General features: G+C 45.4%; 1 protein-coding gene across 1 annotated transcript in view; it reads left to right on the top strand.

The window, feature by feature from the left end:
* The window catches only part of VPS41 (VPS41 subunit of HOPS complex), a 769,622-nt gene that overhangs the window by 578,519 nt on the left and 171,118 nt on the right, over window positions 1–19,985 (top strand). The window contains exon 22 of the mRNA XM_069215796.1: window positions 16,140–16,277. Within this exon, the coding sequence (XP_069071897.1) occupies window positions 16,140–16,277 (138 nt within the window). The remainder of the gene's footprint in view (window positions 1–16,139; window positions 16,278–19,985) is intronic.

Here is a 19,985-nt window from a genome sequence, read left to right as displayed (position 1 = left end):
TTGAAGCAGTATGATGAGACGGCGTTGACTTGTTGGGTCATGGAGAACTATGAGTCAAGGATGAAACCCAGGTTGTGTGCGTGGTAGGTGGGCGTCGGTGCGGCTCCCAGTGTGGTCGGCCACCAGGAGGCATCCCAGGCGGAGGGGGTGGGGCCGAGGATGAGGACCACCGTCTTGTCCAAGTTCAGTTTTAGGCGACTGTTCTCCATCCAATTGTCGACGGCCTTCATGCCTTCGTGGAGGTTGGTTTTGGTGGTGGTGGTGTCCTTGGTGAGAGAGAGGATCAGCTGGGTGTTGTTGGCGTATGAGACGATGTTGAGGTTGTGAGATCGAACGATGTTGGTGAGCGGTGCATGTAGACGTTGAAGAGTGTCGGGTTGAGGGAGGAGCCTTGTGGTACGCCACAGATGGTCTTGGTGGCTTCAGATCGGAATGGAAGGAGGCGGACTCTCTGGGTTCTGCTGGTGAGGAAGGAGGTGATCCAGCCCAGAGCTTTGTCGCGTCCAGGGATCTGCTTCTGGATCTGGACCAGCGTCGGTTGTACCCTTGCAACCTTTCCCGACAACAGTTTGCCGCTGATTCTGACTTCGGCAGGGACCTAGGAACCTGTCAGTTCCTGACATTTATTCTTATGGGGATGAATTTGGTGAGAATATGGAGGGGTCACAAGACCCTTGAGAATCCCAGCTGGAGGACCCTATGGACTGGGCTCAAGAACTGGGTGAAGCCAGCGGTCTGAATACTTCTCCTGACTCTGGTACACTTTCTCCCCCTACCGTGGCTATGGAGCAGGGGGCATCTGACTCTATGGTGGTGTGGAGAGTGGCCGAGGTCTCGGGCATTAAGCTGCCTTCAGTTGCTGTCAGTACCAATCTCCTGACTGAGGTGCTTCAGCCTGGGTCTTCCACATCAGAACCCCTTATATCCTTCATTGAAGCCCTCACAGATGTCCTGCTAGTGACCTGGTCCAAACGCAGCACATGAGCTCCTGTTAACAGAACAAAAGCCAGCCGCCATAGGCCTGTGCCTAATGACCCGACTTTCCTGACCCAGTGCCCCACCCCTGAGACCTTGGTCATCCAAGCCTCTATGCCCCATGGCGCATTCCCTTCCGCTGCTCTGGATAGAGAATCAAAGAGGCTGAACCACCTAGGGAAGAGGTTTTCTTCCTCCAGCCTGGCATTGTGTTACGTGAACACCGCATGCCTTTTGGGCCGTTACACCCATACTTTATAGGACACGGTCGCACAAGTCCTGCCACAGGTCCCGGAGGAAGCCCGGGCCATTCTCTCCCAGGCTGTTGCTGATGTGAGAGAGGCAGCCAAGTACACAATCATATGTGGGCTGGACACAACTGACTCTGGGCAGATCGGTTGCTTCAATAGTGGCCCTGAGGCTCCACACCTGGTTAATGACATCTGACTTTTTAGGGAATGTTCAATCTACTCTGATGGCATGCCCTTTGATAGCACCTGTCTTTTCAGGGATAAAGCAGACTCAGTGCTTGAGAGCTTTAAGGAGTCCCGGGCTACGGCCCAGTGTTTTCACCTCACTGCTGCCATTTGCCCCTCCAGTCTGCTTTTCGCCCCTTACATGGCCATGGAAGAGGCGTCCAACCACATCCGCTTCCTGACAGCCACTGTGCTGCATATGCTTTTCAGACTCTGCGGGGCCGAGGCCAGCGGTTATGTCAGTCTACTGCCCCTCCCCCTAAGCTGCAGCCTCCAAACCTTCCTAGTCTGGTGTCCCCCCACCAGGGACCAGTCGTCGTTAGAATTCACCGTCACCTGCCCCACTGGAATGCCATCACATCAGACAGGTGGGTTTTGCAAGTAGTACAAAGGGGCTACTGCCTCTCCTTCAAGACTACCCCTCCTGTCATGCCACCATCCTATGATCAGATATCAGAGGATCTCCTGGCCCTTCTCCACAAGGAGGTTACGGCTGTCTTGGCCAAGGTGACCATAGAGAGGGTCCCAGTGCCAGAAGTAGGCTGTGGTTGTTATTCCCACTAATGTCTAGTGCCCACAAAGGACAAGGGCCACCACCTTATCCCCACCTCCAGTCCCTCAATCTCTTCCTCAGGAGGGAGAAGTTCAAAATGCTCACTGTAGCTCAGGTCTTATGCCCTGGACCAAGGAGACTGGATGGTAGTGTTGGACTTGCAGGACGCTTATTTCCATAGTCCCATCCTGCCTGCCCACAGACGTTACTTGCAGTTCGTGGTCGGTCACGAGCACTTTCAATTCTCCATACTCCCCTCTGGCCTTACCAGCTCCTCACGGGTGTTCACTAAAGTGATGGCTGTGGTCACAGCTCAACTGCGCAGGTTAGGGGTTTCAGTCTTCCCCTATCTCGACAAGTGGCTGCTGAAGGCTGGCTCCCCCTGGGCTGTCGTCTCCCACCTCCATACTATGGCAGACATCCTGCATTCGTTGGGGTTCACTGTATATGCGTCGAAGTAACACCTGATTCCCTCTCAGACTCTGCCTTTCATTGGTGCTGTTCTGGACACAGTGCAGTTTTGGGCCTATCCTCTTGAGCGGCGAGTCCATGATATTCAGCGTATGATACCGGTGTTTCAACCTCTATCCCCGATTTCAGTGAGAATGACTCTGAGGCTCCTGGGCCTCTCGGCCTCCTGCATCCTGCTGGAGACACATGCCAGATGGCAAATGCAGGTTCTGCAGTGGGACCTAAATTTCTAGTGTGCGCAGCATCAGGGGAATCTCTCTAACATGGTCCACATCTCAGAGGGAACTGCACAAGATCTGCAATGGTGGCTTTTGAACCGCGACTGGGGCAGAGGCAGATCCCTCTTTCTTGCTCAACCAGATGCGGCTGTAATGACAGATGCGTCACTGCTGGGATGGGACGGCCTCATGGGAGAGGCAGACATCCGAGTCGTCTGGTCTCCGGCGGAGTCCGAGCTCCAAATCAACCTTTTGGAGCTCAGGGTGATCAGACTGGCATTGAAGGCATTTTTTCCTTCTCTCAAAGGGAAAGTGGTGCAGGTGTTCACGGACAACACCCATGTGGTACTGCAACAAACAAGGAGAGGTGGGGACGTGGATCCTTTGTCAGGAGACTCTTCGCCTCTGGACATGTCAGGAACATCAGGGCATCTCACTGGTGGATCAATATCTGGTGGGCTCTCTGAATGTCAGAGTGGACAAAATCAGCCGTCAATGCCTGGTCGACCACGCATGGCGTCTCGATCTGGATGTGGTGCAAGATCACTTTCAGCCATGGGGAAAGCCTTGGTTAGATTTCTTCGCCTCCTCAGAGATCGCGCAGTGTCAGCTGTTTTGCATGTTGGAGTTTCCAAGGCGGCACCCGCTCAGTAACTCTTTTCATCTCAAGTGGAACTAAGGCCTCCTGTACTCCTTTCCCCCCAATACCACATCTGCCCAGAGTTCTGAAGAAGATCGAGAACGACCTGGCCCAAATCATTGTTGTGTCTCCAAACTGGGCACGAACAGTATGGTATCCTGAGCTATTGAACATGGTCATCAATCCTCCAATCAGACTGCCCCATCAGAATGATTTTCTTTTGCAGCAGCAGGGGTTGGTTCTCCACCCGAATCTGTCCATTCTCCGCCTTCTTGCGTGGGGATTGAGTGGCGACAGTTGACAGCTTTTGACCTTCTGCCCAAAGTCTCCAATGTAATCTTGGCAGCCAGGCATCCCTCCACCAATTGATATATGCCTGCCATTGGAACAAGTTTGTGGCATGGTGTACAGGCAAGTCTGTTGACCCCTTCTCTGCCCCTCTTTGTGAGGTTATTTTGTTTAGTCTTTCTTTGGCCCAGCAGGGCTCTGCTCTGGGCACCCTAGAGGGTTATTTGTCTGCCATCTCAGCGTTCATCTGATTGCCTGACCAGCCTTCCTTTTTTATATCTCTCATGGTTAGAGGATTTCTTAAGGGCCTTACCCATCTCTTTTCTCCTTCCCAGTTCATAATGCCCCATTGGGATTTGAACTTTGTTCTTACCTATCAAATGTGTGCTCCCTTTGAGCTGCTCCACAACTGCCCACTTCACATGCTCACCTTGAAAACAGTCTTCCTCGTGGCTATCACCTCTGCCGGCAGAAAGTGTGAGCTGTAGGCTCCTTCTTCGAAGCCACCTTTCATCTGTATCCTCACGGACAAGGTAGTGCTTTGTAGTAGGGCGTCTTTTCTCCCTAAAGTAGTCACACGCTTTCATGTAGGCCAGTCAATCACCTTGCCTACATTTTATGCACCCCCCCATCCTTCTAATGAAGAGGTGTGACTCCACTGTCAGGACCCAAAAAGAGCATTAGTGTTTTATCTTGATCGTAAAAAAGAGTTCCAGTTGGATGTTCAACTCTTTGTAGGGTATGTGGGTGTGAAGAAAGGTCGGGCAGTGCAGAAAAGAACCATCTCTAGATGGGTAGTCCTCTGCATTAAAATGTGCGGTGTACTGGCTAAAAAGCAACCCCCGGAGGGCTTGCGTGCTCATTCAACTAGAGCAACAGCTGCAACCACTGCATTAGCATACGAAGTTCCAGTCTTGGACATCTGCCAGGCATCAACTTGTGTGTCCCAGCACACATTTACTAAGCATTACTGACTGGAGAGTCAGGTCCAAAGGGATGGGTACTTTTCCATTTTAGTCCTACAAGGACCTCCTACTATGATCTTGTTTCGCAGACCCTCCTCTATAGATGGTATGCTGCTTGGGTATCTATTCGAAAGTAAGGAGTCTGCAACTAGAAGTCTCTATCAGATGAATAAGTTACGTGCCTTCAGTAACAAATTATCTGGTAGAGACATATTCTGGTTGCAGATTTCTTAAAGACTCCCCCACCCTCCCCGCTCTGTGAACTGATTTCTTGGGACAGGGAGTTCCCTTTCAGGTCTCTAGATTTGGCACGAAAGAGAGTTCTTCATGGCTCTGCGCTTCTGGCGCAGAAAGTCCTGAAATGAAACTGATGTCAGCGTGCCGGGGTGGCACCTATACACGACCCAGGACATCATATCCGGTGACCACGACGCCAACGACGGATGCGGTGTCGACCAACACCACCTAACAGCAGCAAGGTTACTGCTCGAAGAAAAATCTCCAAATCCAGACTGATACATGGGGGAAATTCTAAGGGAAGAAATCTGCAACTCAAATATGTCTACCAGATAATTTGTTACCAAAGGTAAGTAACTTGTTGTATACCACCTTTTACCAATACAAGCTAGTTTTGAAGACCCGTGCCTCCTTCCTTCTGAATGTAGTAACACGCTTTTATGTAGGTTAAACCATCACCTTGCCTACCTTCTTTTCTCCTTCTCACCCGTCTAAAGAAGAGGAAAGACTCCACCATATGGAGCCAAATAGAGCAGTCTACATTGATTTCACAAGAAAGTTCTGGATGGACAATCAACTCTTTCTACGCTATTTTAAAGCTAAGGGAAGGCAGTCCAGAAATGGTCCATCTCACGATGGGTAGTGCTCTGCATTAGGATCTGCCATGCATTGGCTTAAAAGCAACATCCTAAAGGCTTGCAGGCTCATTCAAACAGAGCCAAGGCTGTGACCACTGTGTTAGCTCTTGGAGTTCCTGTCTTGGACATCTGTCAGGCAGCAACTTAGGCGTCCTTGCACATATTCACTAACCACCACTGCCTGGATGGTGAGGTTCATCCTGATGGGCACTTTTCTTGCTCGGTCCTGCAGGACTTTTTGGTCTAACCTGTTTGTAAACCCATCTCTGTAGAGGTATTACTTGGATATCCATTCTAAGGTAAGGAATCTGCAGCTCGAAGTCTCTGTCAGATGAACAGCTTACCTTTGGTCATGCCTTATCTGATAGAGACTGTCTAGCCGTAGGCACCTTACCGATCCTTCCTGCTTTATGAACTGAGTCAGGGTGACCCTTCTAAGTGCCTTAGTAATGCACAGGAATATGTTAGCATTCTTTGTGGCTAAGCACTTCTGGTGTGGAAAGTCGCAAAAAGAAACTGACATCAGTGCTCTGGGGTGGTACCTATATAGGCACTGTGCCCATCACAGCCAGCACTGCTGATGAAGAGGCAAACAATGCCACCTGCCGGCACACAGGGGTCCTGCTCAAAAACCTCCAGATCCAGTCGGAAGCCTAGGGTATATTCTAAGGTAAGGAATCTGCGTCTAGTTAGTTTTTCTGCCAGATAAGACATTACTGAAGGCAGGCAACTTGGTCTCATTTCTTTTTTTAAATATCCTGCTGTGATTAAAAAAAAAAACAAGCCAAAAAGTGAATGTTTTCTCTTTACAGTGCTTTTATGATTTTAAGGAGTATGATGAGTGAGATTCAATGTTCTTTTGAGGTTTGAAATAGCTTGCTTGGAATGCAGACACTCCAAAGAAGAGAGAAAGAAACACCGCAGAGCTAAACCCTACTCAGATGTATAGGTTAAAGAACTGGTAATAATAGGTCTTGCAAATATATGCACTGTCAGGCCACACCTAAAAAGGAGGTTGTAGCAAATTCCCCTTTTGTTCATGATCACTCCAGGTGTTTCTCCTTTTTTCTAGACCCTATTTTGATGTTTGGGTTCTGTGCACTGTGACACTACTGTGCGTGTAGCCCGACCCTTAATTGGTATTGATAAAATATACTTCATCTAATTTGTCTATTTACCTTTCTTGTAAAGCAATAGTAGATGGCGTAAAAAATTACACAGAGTTATGGGAGTTCAATTTCATATGTTCTACTGCAAGGTGTAGCTATACCACTCACATAGATGACAAAAATATAGCTGACAGGAGCATTGCCATTCTCTAGCTGTGCTGCAGTTTAAAGACATTGCAATAACACATGACAAGGGAAGGTGCCTTTTCCCAGGACAAATGACAGCTTTTGCACTACCTGTTTTGAAATAGAGATGCCAGGGATGGCTTCTCCTATCCATTACTAGGATGCTCCAAGACAGCCAGGCTTCAGTCACAGTTGGGGAAAGAACTAGTTTGGACCCTGTCAGGCGGGAAGAAAACTCATCTAAATAATGGAGTGGCTATTAGCCTATTAGCAAAAGAGGTCTGCCATATTGAAACAGGGGTTCCTGGGTAACTTTACAGCAAGGCAGAGAAGAGATGTTGCAAAGACCAGTAGTAGGACTGTGAAGCAATGTCAGGATTGGTTGGCAGAATTTCTCCAATCACAGGCTGGTGTACAGGATAAGTATGCCACTTCAACCATCACCTCCTCATAACATTCCTGGATCTGGGCAGAAGCCACCTTAAGCATATTGTGCTAGAAAAAGGATTAACTTGAGGACTCAAGGACTACTAACTCCTTCTGGCATCCACGGACTAGAAGTTATTTCTGTGTAAAGTGGGTGGCCTCCTGATTGCCTGCTTCAGGAGCACAGAAAGCAAAATAACTCCTACTCCTGAATACAAGAGGGCTCAGCAGACCACAAAGGACTAGTCCCTCCAGAAGACCTGATTTAAGAGAGACCTTGTGCCTAGAAGCCTGCCCTGAGGAGCGAGGGGCTGTAGAACTGACCAGGAAGGACTTTCCAAGCATTTGGATAAAAGTGGCTCTCGGTCTTTTTTTTTCCTATTTGGTGAACTGGGACAAGATGCTTAAGTTTACCCAGGAAGCTCATAGCCAAGCTGGGCAAAAAAACAAGGTTTGTCCTAGTCAAAGATTTTTGCTGCATTGAAAACAGGTTCAGCAGGACCTTGCGGTAAAGGTTTCTGGCCTTGTGGATACCTGCTGGGCTACAGCTGCAAATCTTACCTCGCTGGAGGATTTTGACTTCCAACAAAGTGACTAAGGGCCTCATTTAGAGTTTGGCGGAGGGGTTACTCTGTCACATACGTGATGTATATCCCATCTACTGTATTACAAATTCCATAGGCCATAATGGAATTGTAATATGCGGATGGGTATCCATCAAGTTTGTGACGGAGTAACCTCCTCTACCAAACTCAAAATCAGGCCCTAAGTCTGAAGTTAAAACCTTGGACCTTGAGATGGCAGATCTATCTGACCAATGAAGCACCATTGACAGCCACGAAATCTTAATTTGTCCCATGCTGAGCTTTTGTCGCCAAGGTCCAACTGCTTCAGTGGGAGCTCGTTGTCGACATTTCTGACTTTGTGGAAGCTTTATTTTCCACAGTCCTAACCTGGCGCCACTGAAAGATTTTGAATTCCATTTCGGAGACTAAGGCTGAATGTAAAAACTTTGACTTTGCCTCTGTCTGAAATCACGCCTTGGGCCCTGTCATCCTCAAACCTTTATTTCCCAAGGGTAGTTTACTTTTTCTAGGGACTTTTTGCCTTAAACTTTAAATAATATCTCCAGTTAACCTAATGCAATTTTATTGACCTTGGTGCCTCTTTTGCTCCTTACAATGTTCTCAGTTTTTCCAATTTGGCTTGGGAATATGATTGCATTGTGTTCTTTACTTTTAACGTGTGGTTGCGTCTTGAATGTAACAGGCAGTTTTCTAGGGATTGCCTGTTGTTTGTGCCATAGCTATCAATGGGCGATAAGATATTCTTTTCGAGCTGTGCTTAGACATAACCAGATTGTGCTCATTAAGTGGGTAGCTGTCACCTCCTCAAATTAACAACTGAATTTCTGACAGAGGCTCATCTGCAACTCTCCTTGAAACAACAGATGCAAGGGGTGGTTTTGCATTTTTTCCAAGGGGCATTTCATGCCCTCGCGATATGTACTACTGTAATCGAAGCCTCCCGACACTCGGGAAGTAGGGCACACTATTATGGAGATTCTGAGCAGGGAATAAAGGGCATCACTGCAGATGCCCACTCACAACTGCTTTCTGAGACTGGCACCAGATTAAAATGCTGCTCTGCTTTCATTACCACCACAATAAAGCTCAGACCTAGAACAACGATATTTTTAAAGCCATAGAACACTCCCACGTTTTGAAAACCTTTTTAAACTGCTACAGCTGCAGTGTGTGCAGGGAGGTGTGGGGGGCGGGAGAGTGGCACACCAGCAGTGTATCAGAAACCAACATGAGGCGACCTGTAGAGATTTAACCTACTTCAGTTTCAGCAAGGTCGATGCTATTTGGTTTTGAAAGTATTCCAGCTTACACTGTTGGTCGAAGATATTGTGCACCTGTTTAGTAGCACCAGCGTGACCTCTTGAGATTTATTTCAATTAGAACTGTAGAGGAAAACTCCTCATTACTCAGGGAAATGTCAGGGTTCTACGTGAAATCCATGATAAGTCCGCACCGCTGGAATTATTGGGACACAATGAATCTTTAACACCGGGGTCATAGTTAACACCTGCGCAGCCAGGGACCAGCAATGAGGCCCTAAGTGCCAAGAGAGGGACACATTGAAGTTGCAGAAATCAAGTAGAGCACCAACAGTGAATTATGAAAACAAGCAAAGTGACAGAAGGTGCATGGAAAACATGGGTCCATATGTAATGCATTTGATGAACGTTGTCTGATTTATTTATATGTTGTGAATGGCACTGATATGGGTGTACTCGGCCTGTAACTTTGCTTTCACTTTTCCTATCCCATTGATTCCTTTTTACCTCCTGTTCATGTGTTTTGCTATGTTTAGATAGTAAGATTTAAATTCTGATACATATAATGAGTTTATATTAGTTTTACTAAACACACTAACTTGTGTTGTTCTATTCAAGACAGTACTGTTTTATTGAATATGTACACACAGAAAAGCATTGTGATATATTGCAGCCTTTGTATAGCGCCCCCTACCGCCCACAAGGCCACAAAGCGCTTCCTGTTGGACAAATAAGAAAAGGCTTTGCTTTTTGCACTCTTGGTGGATTATGGGATTGTGTAGTGGAACGTGTGGGAAGGTTTTTAGTGTCATAATATTCAGAGGGGGTGCTCCAAACTTGTCGAGGTGATCTGACAGAGGTGCTTATGCATGAATTCAGGCAAAAAGATGTACAAGAGAGGCTTTCACGTTTTGCAAATTGTTGCACTTGATGGTGCCTCTGAATGTGTTTGGTCTCTCATTCTCAATAGACAAAAACGATGATGCTAGTAAGAGAGCACCGGTTATATTCTCTTTCTTAACAGCCAATCAGATTGATGCCATACTGTCCTGTTTTTAGTTTTTTTTGCCAGTTAAATATTTTTGCTCTGGCACTTTGAGACTTACATTCAACTAACATACTTCTAGATGATTTGGGACTCAGGCAGGTGTATGGGTTTTTAGGGAAGGTCTGCTACAATGATTTTTAGAGTTCCAGTCAAAAGTATGTTTTAATGACAGCCATGCATCCTTTCCCATAGTAACAAAGCCATGCCTGAGAGCATGTGTTGCAATTGGATGCCCTCTAGTGGCTATTTTTGATGGTGCTATAAGGCAGCTTTTTACAATGTCCTTATTGTAGCATGGACCCTGACTAGAAACTGTAGTTAGTTACATATAAGATATGAGAGGTGCAAATGCAATTTGTTATTGCGTTAATACGGGCCAGACTGAGTGATTGTGAGAACGTGAGTGATGTTGTGTATGAGCGTCAGGCAGTGAAAACTATTACTTTAGTTTTAAGCTCGAATAATGTCACTGCCTAATAGCCTGAAAATTCCCACCCTTATAGGAATAATGAGAATATGAAGATTGATTGGCAAGCAACAGCATAGTTAATGTAAAGTTGCTGTTTTATAAAGGTTGTTCAAAGGTTTGCTGACGAGCTGAAAGTGCATAAATGACACGCTGCATTAAACAAGTGACTTTAGCTAGAGCCATAAATCCAGCCTAATCAGTGTAACATTATTGTTTTAAAGTACTGATGAAGTCCTTATTGCGCGGTGCGTGAAATAAATGTTCCTTGATTTCCTTGCTCACTTCTGATATTTTGACGAATTGTTTGTACCTTTGGAATATTTTAATTTTATGAGAATTATGAAAATTCAATTAAAATCTGTTTTCTTAAGGCCAGGGAAGAACTCGTCCATTATGGTGTAGATGCACAGACTGTGTATATTGCCGCAAGTATATTTTGAGAGCTATTACTCCCTGCTAGGCTTATTTAGCTGGATGATAAAAGTGCAAAACGCATAACCTTGGCAACGACTCAGCTGATCATAACCGTAATAGAATGGTCAATGCTAACAGGTCTGTGTTTAATGTACTACTGCAGAGAGCGTTAGCACATTACTTTGAGACATACTGGAGGGAACCAGGTGGGGCGGTTAGAGATGGCGGTATCTGTAAAGTAGTCCATCATGACGTTCAGTGGAAATACACAAGTGGTTGCAGCCAGCGGTTTTAGGTGAGAGGTGAATATGCCACTGGGCAGAGCAAAGTTGTGATTGACAAAAACCAAAGCAAATGACTGATGGTGACTGATAGAAGAAAGCCAGTTGTTAAAGGGGGCAAGACCGCTATACATGGGTCTGTTTGACATATGTGCTGTTAAAGCCAGACCTAAAATGACATGTAGGAAAAATCACATCACCCAGGTCAGTGTGGACTGAGGAAGTCTACCCCCATAGGCTGCAGTTCAATAAACTATTAAGACACGTTGTATTCAAGGTGGTTATTTCTAGGAGAATTATTGTATCTTAGTGACTAGTTAACACACGCCATCAGTTACCATTTGGTGAAATAAAACAGTAATTCAAGGCCATTAACATGATCATCATTATTAAGGACTTTTGTTTGTTATAGGCACACATTAACATAAAAATGTTTTTACATGCTGTAAAATAAATGCCAAGAAGATGACTCCGTGAGTTGACGTTCGCTGCAGACTTTTGCTGTGATCTGCAGGCCATGAGTCTGAATGCCAGTAAGGCCACCATGATCTCCCATCCTTCTGAGGTGGTGAAATTGAGTTCTGTGAATATGTGTCATGGTAACATTTGATACAGCCATTCATTATAAATAGTAGAAGTGTGGTATGGAGTGGTACATAAAAACATGTTTTTTATTTGTATTTTTCTGATCCTGCCTTGGTCCTACGTTGTATCACCAAGAAAAATACAATAAGTTTCATCCACTCTCCAACTGCAGTGGTAGGAGTTGCACAGTGTAGGAGCAAGAAATGAAAGACCTCCTAGTCTTAGATGAAAAAGGCATGGGGTCTGTGGTACAGATTTATCTGCCATCATAGTGTCTAATCTGAATTGTAGTAGCAGAGATCTTTCTGAAACTGGAGTAGTAGTCTGTTAGAGGCCTATAAACATTTATTATAGCTTTATAGCAAAACGTAGCGGGCTATACTGGCCATTAAAGGCCCACTCCAGCGTTAAAGGCTCGAGCCGAAGGCCAAGACAGCAAGACTTTAGTGCCGGTATAGGCCAGCTACGGAGGGCTATAAGGCTATTAGAACATTCTGCCATTGGAGGGCAGAATGTTCTAATAAATAAAACATTGGCCTCACGGAGCAGCAGTTGTGAACGCAAACATTGGAATATTGGAGCTCTGGGCTTCTATTGGCAATTAAAAGCCCAGCGCACTACATTGTTTTGAATGGAGCTCCCAACATTCCAGTGTTCTAATTTATGAACAGAAGTGCAGTGTCCTGGAACGTGAGCAACATTATCACATTTTCTGATTTCATCCACCGCCTGCGCGGCTATATTCTGTATTAGCTGTGGACACTGAGGCAAATATTTTACAAGTGCAAAAGCATTTAAAAATAAGCAGTCTCTCTTAAGAAGTACACATATCACAAAAGATGACATTACTTTTATGATGTGTTGAAAGGAGCGAGTTTCAGGCTTTATTTGCTGTATTAATGATGTGGTGTTAGTGATGAGGCATAGAAACACCAGGTGGCGCTTGGTATGCACCTTCGTGACATCACATCCAGGGAGGAACCGGAGTCATGTCAGAACCAGAGTGCCACCTACTGGTGTAGGATAGCTGTTTCAAAGTTTCCAGATTCAGTTAGTGCCTGTGGAACTATTCATGAGGTGAGTATTGTGTAGGTAGATAGAGTATCCAGCAGAAAAAGTTTACCAAAGGCAAGAAATGTCATCGTGCTGTGGTTATTCACTGTCTCAACCAATGTTTCATGTGCAAATATTAATAAATGCTAGCAAAATGTTTTGACGGCTCTTTTGTCTTTGCCTGAATGCTCAATGTCCCTTAAAAAAACTCGTAGGAATATGATTGTCTCAGGACGGGAATCCAAGAACGAAAACGGTTAGACTATTATAACAGCTATAGATTTTATTGACTGAAACGTTAACAAAAGCCTCTATTTTGTATCCTTCCTATAGGCAAACTGCACATATAAACTCCTTCGTCTTATTGAGTAGTGCACCCCCGCAGAGTTTTGCAGGGCAATACTCAGCTTGGTTTTGGTAGAACAGACATACATCTTCCTGTTGGATTCAACACGAACCTCGGAACTTACCCTCAGTCTCGCACTATAGCTACTGCCCTCCATTCCCCTGTACTTTGCTTTAGTTCTGGTGAACTACTCCAGTCGATCTCCCTCTCTGATTTGTAAGTTATATCAGCCCCCTAATACCTTTGCTGCTACAAGAACCCAGCTGTGATCACTAAGAGAGATAACCATGAAATAATAATTGGAAAGCGAACTTAGGACTTGTTCTATAGAATTTTGTTACAGAAGAACTAGAGGCGGGGTTACCATTGATCACCAGTACCTCTAGCTCCGTAACACAACACACTGAAAAGATGGTTATAACAGGTCCTTATCTCAGTCTGTAAAGCAATATGGCACTGCAGCCTTAAATGCGCAGGCCTTTAGTAATAATAGACTAATGTTCAACATGGCAGTGCGGCCTTAAGTGTGCAGACTTAACAAACAACATGACTAGCATTCGGTAGAAGCAGGCAGTCGGCATACGATGATTGTCTCGGGATAGCTGATGTCCAGCTCTATTATTGGGTGTCTCAACTGGTGGTCATTAATCACTGGTTAGCTGGGGGCTGGGATGACCAGGCCTATCGGCTGGAGCTCACTAGTTTGGGCTTCAATGCTGTCCTTGGATTGCTCTATAGTAATCCAGTACCCTAGTGTCTTCTGTGCTTGACTGTGGTGGTTCTCAGGGTATGGGGGGCAGCCTTGCACTTTACGGGAAGGGACAGAAAAGTCATGCAACTTACACCCTTGTGGGTTGGACGCTGGCTGCATCACATGGCGCGGCTTGAGGGCTTCAGGGGATGGGATGGGATTCAGATCACTACCCTTGGGGATGTCTGGCAAGACGGACATCTCTGCTGCTTCCTGGACTTGTAACAACACTTCTCCTTAGCAAGTTTCCCAATGTTACAAACACCTAAAGCTGTGCCATTCCCTGTCCTGTCACTTGTGAGATTCCACCATCCTTCCCAAATTTAGCCCCCTTGAGGCGAGGGTGATCATGTGTCGTCTTCGTAAAGGGGCAATTTCCTGTATCCATCTTACATTAGTCATTAATACCAGAAAGCAATGTCTTTCCCAAAAGCTAAAATTATAGTAATAGGTGGGTCCCTTGGAGGAGGTAGACTGGCGGGGCGCATTTGGTGCGCCTTGGGTGATCAGCGTCTCCTGCAAGCTGCCTCTCACCCACCTGTACTACTTGCATGCCTCTTATTTCACAACCCAGCAATGTGGCACTCCGGGGTGCTCTCACAACCCACTTGCTTTTGGTGCTCTAACTCGAATGCTGAATTTTTCTTTGTGGTCTTGTCCTGACTCCTACTGCAGGAATTTTGGTGTGGAGTTGTGGCGACCCTCTCCTGAGTTGTGGACAGAGAGGTAGATTTATCACCAAGAGTCGGCCTTCTAGATATTCCCGAGGACCTGGGAGGGCCCGTGCTGAGCTAATCTTGGTCAGCACAGGTCGCAATGAGGGATATTACTCGTAGGTATAATTTCCCTGAAACCTCCACCTTGGCTGACAGGCAGAAATGGGTGGACTGGTGTGCTGTGATGGAACAGCCGGTTTGCCAGGCACAAGGATGTCTACCGAAACATAACAAGATGTGAGGGAAGTGGTGGAGATACTTTGGACTTGGGTCAACTGTGGGTTGTATATGCCCCCATATATTGCAATGCTGTTGTTGTACGCAATTTACCATTGTCTATGTACTGCATTTGAAATGGTATGCTTTTTGAGTTTTGTCTGCAAAATAAAAATGATGAGAAAGTGTATTATAAACAAATAATATGGCTAAAGGGCAATAAATTACGTGGCTAACGTGTTACGGGGCAGTGCTGGCCTGAAGAAATAGCATGACAATCATGGAACATGGCAGCGCCTTCTATGTGGAGACCTTAAGAAATAGCAAGTCTATCGTTAGTGTTCTAATACCCTTTCAGCCAAACGTACAATTATTCCACATAATTCTAAGTTTCCAACGCATGGTAACAACAAAACAGTCAAGTGGCTTTCAGAATAGTATCATGATATATAAACTCCAGAAAATAAAATAAAGTAGTGGACATGCGAAAAAGGTGCATTTAAAGCCCCCACCTCACCCCCCAACCCATTACATGGGATACTTTTTTTCAAAATCACATACTTTTAAGGGGATGCGTTAGGTAAGCTACTAGCATGCAACTCTACTCAGTGTGACCCTTTTGTACATGGGAATACCTAAACTCTTTCCACAGGATCATGATGTGTGTGTTTATTTGTTTGTTTGCTTGCCTACCTGCTTGCTTTTTAGTCAGTTTTAAGTCGGGCTACCTGCAATGAAGATTAACATTTGCAAGCTCTTTAGTTGATGGGTAGCCTCCTGCCTCTTCTAGAGTTTCCCACAATGGACACTCACTTTTCTCTCTCCAAGGCGGGGATGGGGAGGCATCAACCTGTATTTAGCGGGGGCACTGGGTTAGGGGTTTCTCTATAGGAAATATGTTCCTGATATAGAAACATAAAAAGGATAACTGTGCAAATACACATCTTTGCCAGATTTATGCATTCAGTATTTTGCACCTAGCGAAAATGTCACATACCTGATTTGTAAGCATTAGATTATTCAATTAAATCTCCTATTTTTCTGATTTTCCGGAGTACGTCTGGGATCTTTTACAAATGCAATGTAAGCTGGAAAAATGTCGCAATAAGAGGGAGAAATACTATGGAAACTATCAATAGACACAGTGAAAGTTACAAAAAGAACTTTGCAAGTGCCCTACTTAAAATCCTACAATCACCTGATTTCTAATGATTTTTTCTTTTTTATTCTAGTATTTGCACAAGCTGTTTAAAAGAGATCATCACAAGGGCCAGAAATACCACGAGAAACAAATCAGTTTGTATGCAGAGTACGACCGTCCAAACTTGTTACCATTTCTCCGAGATAGCACCCATTGTCCCCTGGAAAAGGTGAGATTTTGTTTCTCAAACAATATCGCACTTGAGATCAGTAACCGTGTTTTATCGTCTCTCCTAAAATAAACTTACGGCTTGTTCTAGCTTTTCATTGGTGACGCTGTCCTGATTAAATTTTGCAGAAATTGCAGTCACTGTGGTTTGTACAGTAAATAGGAAATTACGTTCCCAACCCAGCATGAAAATGAACTTGTTCTGGAAACCTGACTGTGAGATGGTACAAGATCCAGACAAATCCAGTCAGCTATGGCAAGAAGGATAATCAAAACATGCTGATCAAAACAGCAGTCCAACAATACTTCAGGAAAACAATATTTAAATACAGTGTGGATATATTAGGCTAATAAATGCAAATTGACTGCTGTTCAGAACACCATGGTTTGACTGATAGATATACAAGGCACATTTATTTTTGTTAGTACAGCTCACAGGGGATGGTAGCACGTGCCGCAGCAACTTGAGATTTTCAAGCAATTACAGAACAAAATTAAAGAGCAGAACAGAGGTTTTATAAAATATTATGCACAATTTCCGATGGCACACGTCACTCATAAACAGCGCAGAGCTGTGAAAAACAGTATTTGACATCTTATTCCTGACAGAAACAACGGGCGCAGTTTACAAAAGAGACTTTGCACATCCAAGTGTTATTTAAGTGCGTAAAAGCCTATTTGTAATTGTAATTTACATATCTTGAATCATGGTTGCTCTATGTATGGAATAAATAATGATCAAATTTGCTCATACAGCAGGGCAGATAGGGAAGCAAAATCCACTTTTGAACTGGAAAGGCTTGCACCATTGTATACAGAGGCCCCTGAAGGACCAGCAAAAACGAGCGGATGCACCCAACCTGTCAATTTTACTGTTGGCAAGTGAAGCATGTTGAGAGGCACAGCAGAGGGCTGTTGGCCTTTGAAGACAAATGGGTGGAAATGGCACCAGTGAAAAAAGGAGAGTCAGTTGCTCTAAGGAACACATGCATAAACAAATGGTGTCTTAGTCCACAATTATTGAGGTGCCCCTTGATTTTGCCACCAAGCCAGGCAGGGGATCAAGCAAGAATCCTCGCCTAATGAAATGAAAACTGGGTAGAAAGATGTAGCCCAAAAAGAAGGGTAAAGAGTAGGTCCAGTGGGGAAGCTCAGCTCAGTGGCTTATATATGGCTTGGCGGAGTCTACTTACTGGATACTTTGAAACCTTCTTTTTGGTCTTTAATTGAGGCTGTCTTTTTTTTCCCGTGCCAGATATTCTATGCATGTGATGCCTGTTCAAGAGAAAGGGAAGAAAGGCCATAAATATTTGGTTGAAGGAGGAGAAAGCATGCTGGCATAGCATATATTTAATTGGCTGGAGAAGATGTTAAACATCGGCTAATAGATAAAAACACATTAATATGGACGGAGGTGGTTGGCCCCACACATTATTTGGAAGAACATCTAACAGCTTGATGGTGGAGCTGCTTCAACTACTGTGTACAGAGTTTAAAACAGGGAGAGAAGACGAGTAGTAAACTCAAAAGCCTAGCTCTTCCTTAAATACTTAACTATAACTGTAATATGATTAAAAAAATGCTGAATGTTTTGGAATCTGATACCTTTCTGAGAGAGAAACTGGGAGTGGTAGTCAAAAACAGCTTAGAAGGTGGATTAATGACGAACAAGGCAACAAAGACATATTATTTAAGCCGACGTAGTGGGCTATGCTGGCACCACACATAGTTAATACAAGGATATTCAAGAATAGAGAAAAGCTGGACATGCTTCGCAGGCATTATTTATCTCCTCCATTTTGACTCCTAAATGCAGTCTTGGCAATCTTGGACCATTGTCTTTTCGAAAGACATGAGATGTCTTCAATTGTGACACTGTTCTAATATGTTTATTGCTTTGGGGCAGGCCACCCTTCTGAACATAACTCATAATTTTACAGGTTAAACATTCATGACCATGAGCCGGAGGCTGTGGCTCTCCTTGCCTCCTGTGTTCATGCGGTCCCTCATGCTTTGCTCAGGATGCATTAGATTTGTTGCCTAGACTTTTACTAGCATCAAGAGAGACACCTTGATTTCCACCACTTTCTGATATCAAATCCTTACTGGCTGGCACTGGTAGGTGTACACCAACAGCCTCATGCTTGGACATTCCTTCCAGTATTTAGAACTAGTGTTGCCTGTCACGTCTGATTCCTCTAAGTACAGTTTGAAACTTAAAACTTGTTTCAGTGAAAAGTCACCACCTGTTGCTTAGTGTAAGACCCATCCCTTAATTTTAACATTCTAGAATTGAGGTTGATGAACCTTAACCCTGTACTGACTATAGTGAACTGCATCAACAATACAGCTCTCAGGTTTCAGTTCAGCAACAGTGAGGCATCCCCACAAAATCTCAGCTGAGGACGAAAGGAGTGGAAATGTGGCACAGGCGCCAGAGAGCGAAATCCATCTGTCAATCAATCAATCAGGAAGTTTGTGTAGAGAGCAAGTTGTCACCGCAGGGGGGTCTCCAGGTGCTATAATGGTGCTGAGTGGTGGTCTACTAGCGAAGGTGATGGTCAAAGATCCCGGTCTTGAGCTGCTGCTTGATGTCCTTCAGTGAGGGTGCAGTCCAGAAGTGGGGGGGGTAGGTTGTTCTAGGACTTGGTGGCAACATAGGAGAAGGAACGTCCCCCCAGGCGTCCCCGGTGAATGCGGGGGACATGGGAAAGGGAGGCCGAGCGGAGGTCTCTGGTGGGTTGGTGGAACTTGAGGTGCAGGTTGATGTAGGCTGGTCCAATATCGTGGAGTGCACGGTACATGTGTGAGGAGCTTGAAGAGGAATCTTTTCTGTATGGAGAACCAGTGGAGGGCCCTAAGGTGGGGGGTGATGCTGGTTCTTCTGGGGTGGTCAAGTATGAGTCTGGCGGCAGTGTTCTGGATGGTCTGGAGACGTCCTAGGATTTGTTTGGAGGTTCCAATGTAGAGAGAGTTGTCGTAGTTGAGGTGGCTGGTGATGAGGGCCTGGGTGACGGTTTTCCTGGTGGAAAGGGGTATCCAGTAAAAGATCTTGCAAAGCATGCAGAGGGTGTTGAAACAGCCAAGGAGACTGGCCTCATGGAGGTGGGTGTCCAGGATGATCCCAAGGTTTTGTCCGCGTGGTCCGAGGGTGTGGAAGGGGGGCCGAAGTCGCTGGGCCACCATGTGTCATTTCATGGGGAAGGTTAGTGTCCGAAGATGAGGATTTCCATCTTGTCCGAGTTATGCTTGAGACAGTTGTCTTTCATCTAGGAGGTGATGTCTGTCATGGTGTCCTGGAAGTTAGTTTGGGTGAAGGTGGTGTCATTGTGAGGGAGAGGACGAGTTGGGTGTTGCCAGCGTAAGAGAGGATGTTTAGGCTGTGGTAGTGGGTGATGTCAGCCAGCGGGGTCATGTAGATATTGAAAAGAGTCGGACTGAGGGAGGACCCTGTGGGGCACTGCAGATGATGTCCTTGGAGGCAAATGCGAAGGGAGGGAAGAGGACCCTTTGAGTTTGGCCGGTGAGGAATGAGGAGATCCATTTGAGAGCCCTATCTTGGATTCCGATTGTGTGCAGTCTGGTGGCCAGGGAGTGGTGGGAAATGGTGTTGAAGGCTGCTGAGATATCTAGGAGGATGAGGGCCGCAATGCCACCAAGGTCTAGGATGTTCCTGATGTTGTCGGTCGCTACGATCAGCACTGTCTCC

This window comes from Pleurodeles waltl, chromosome 2_1 (genome assembly GCF_031143425.1).
Source record: "Pleurodeles waltl isolate 20211129_DDA chromosome 2_1, aPleWal1.hap1.20221129, whole genome shotgun sequence".
In the NCBI taxonomy this organism is placed as follows: domain Eukaryota; kingdom Metazoa; phylum Chordata; class Amphibia; order Caudata; family Salamandridae; genus Pleurodeles; species Pleurodeles waltl.
The sequence above is the reverse complement of the archived record's forward strand: the minus strand, read 5'-3'. Positions and strand labels throughout refer to the sequence as shown.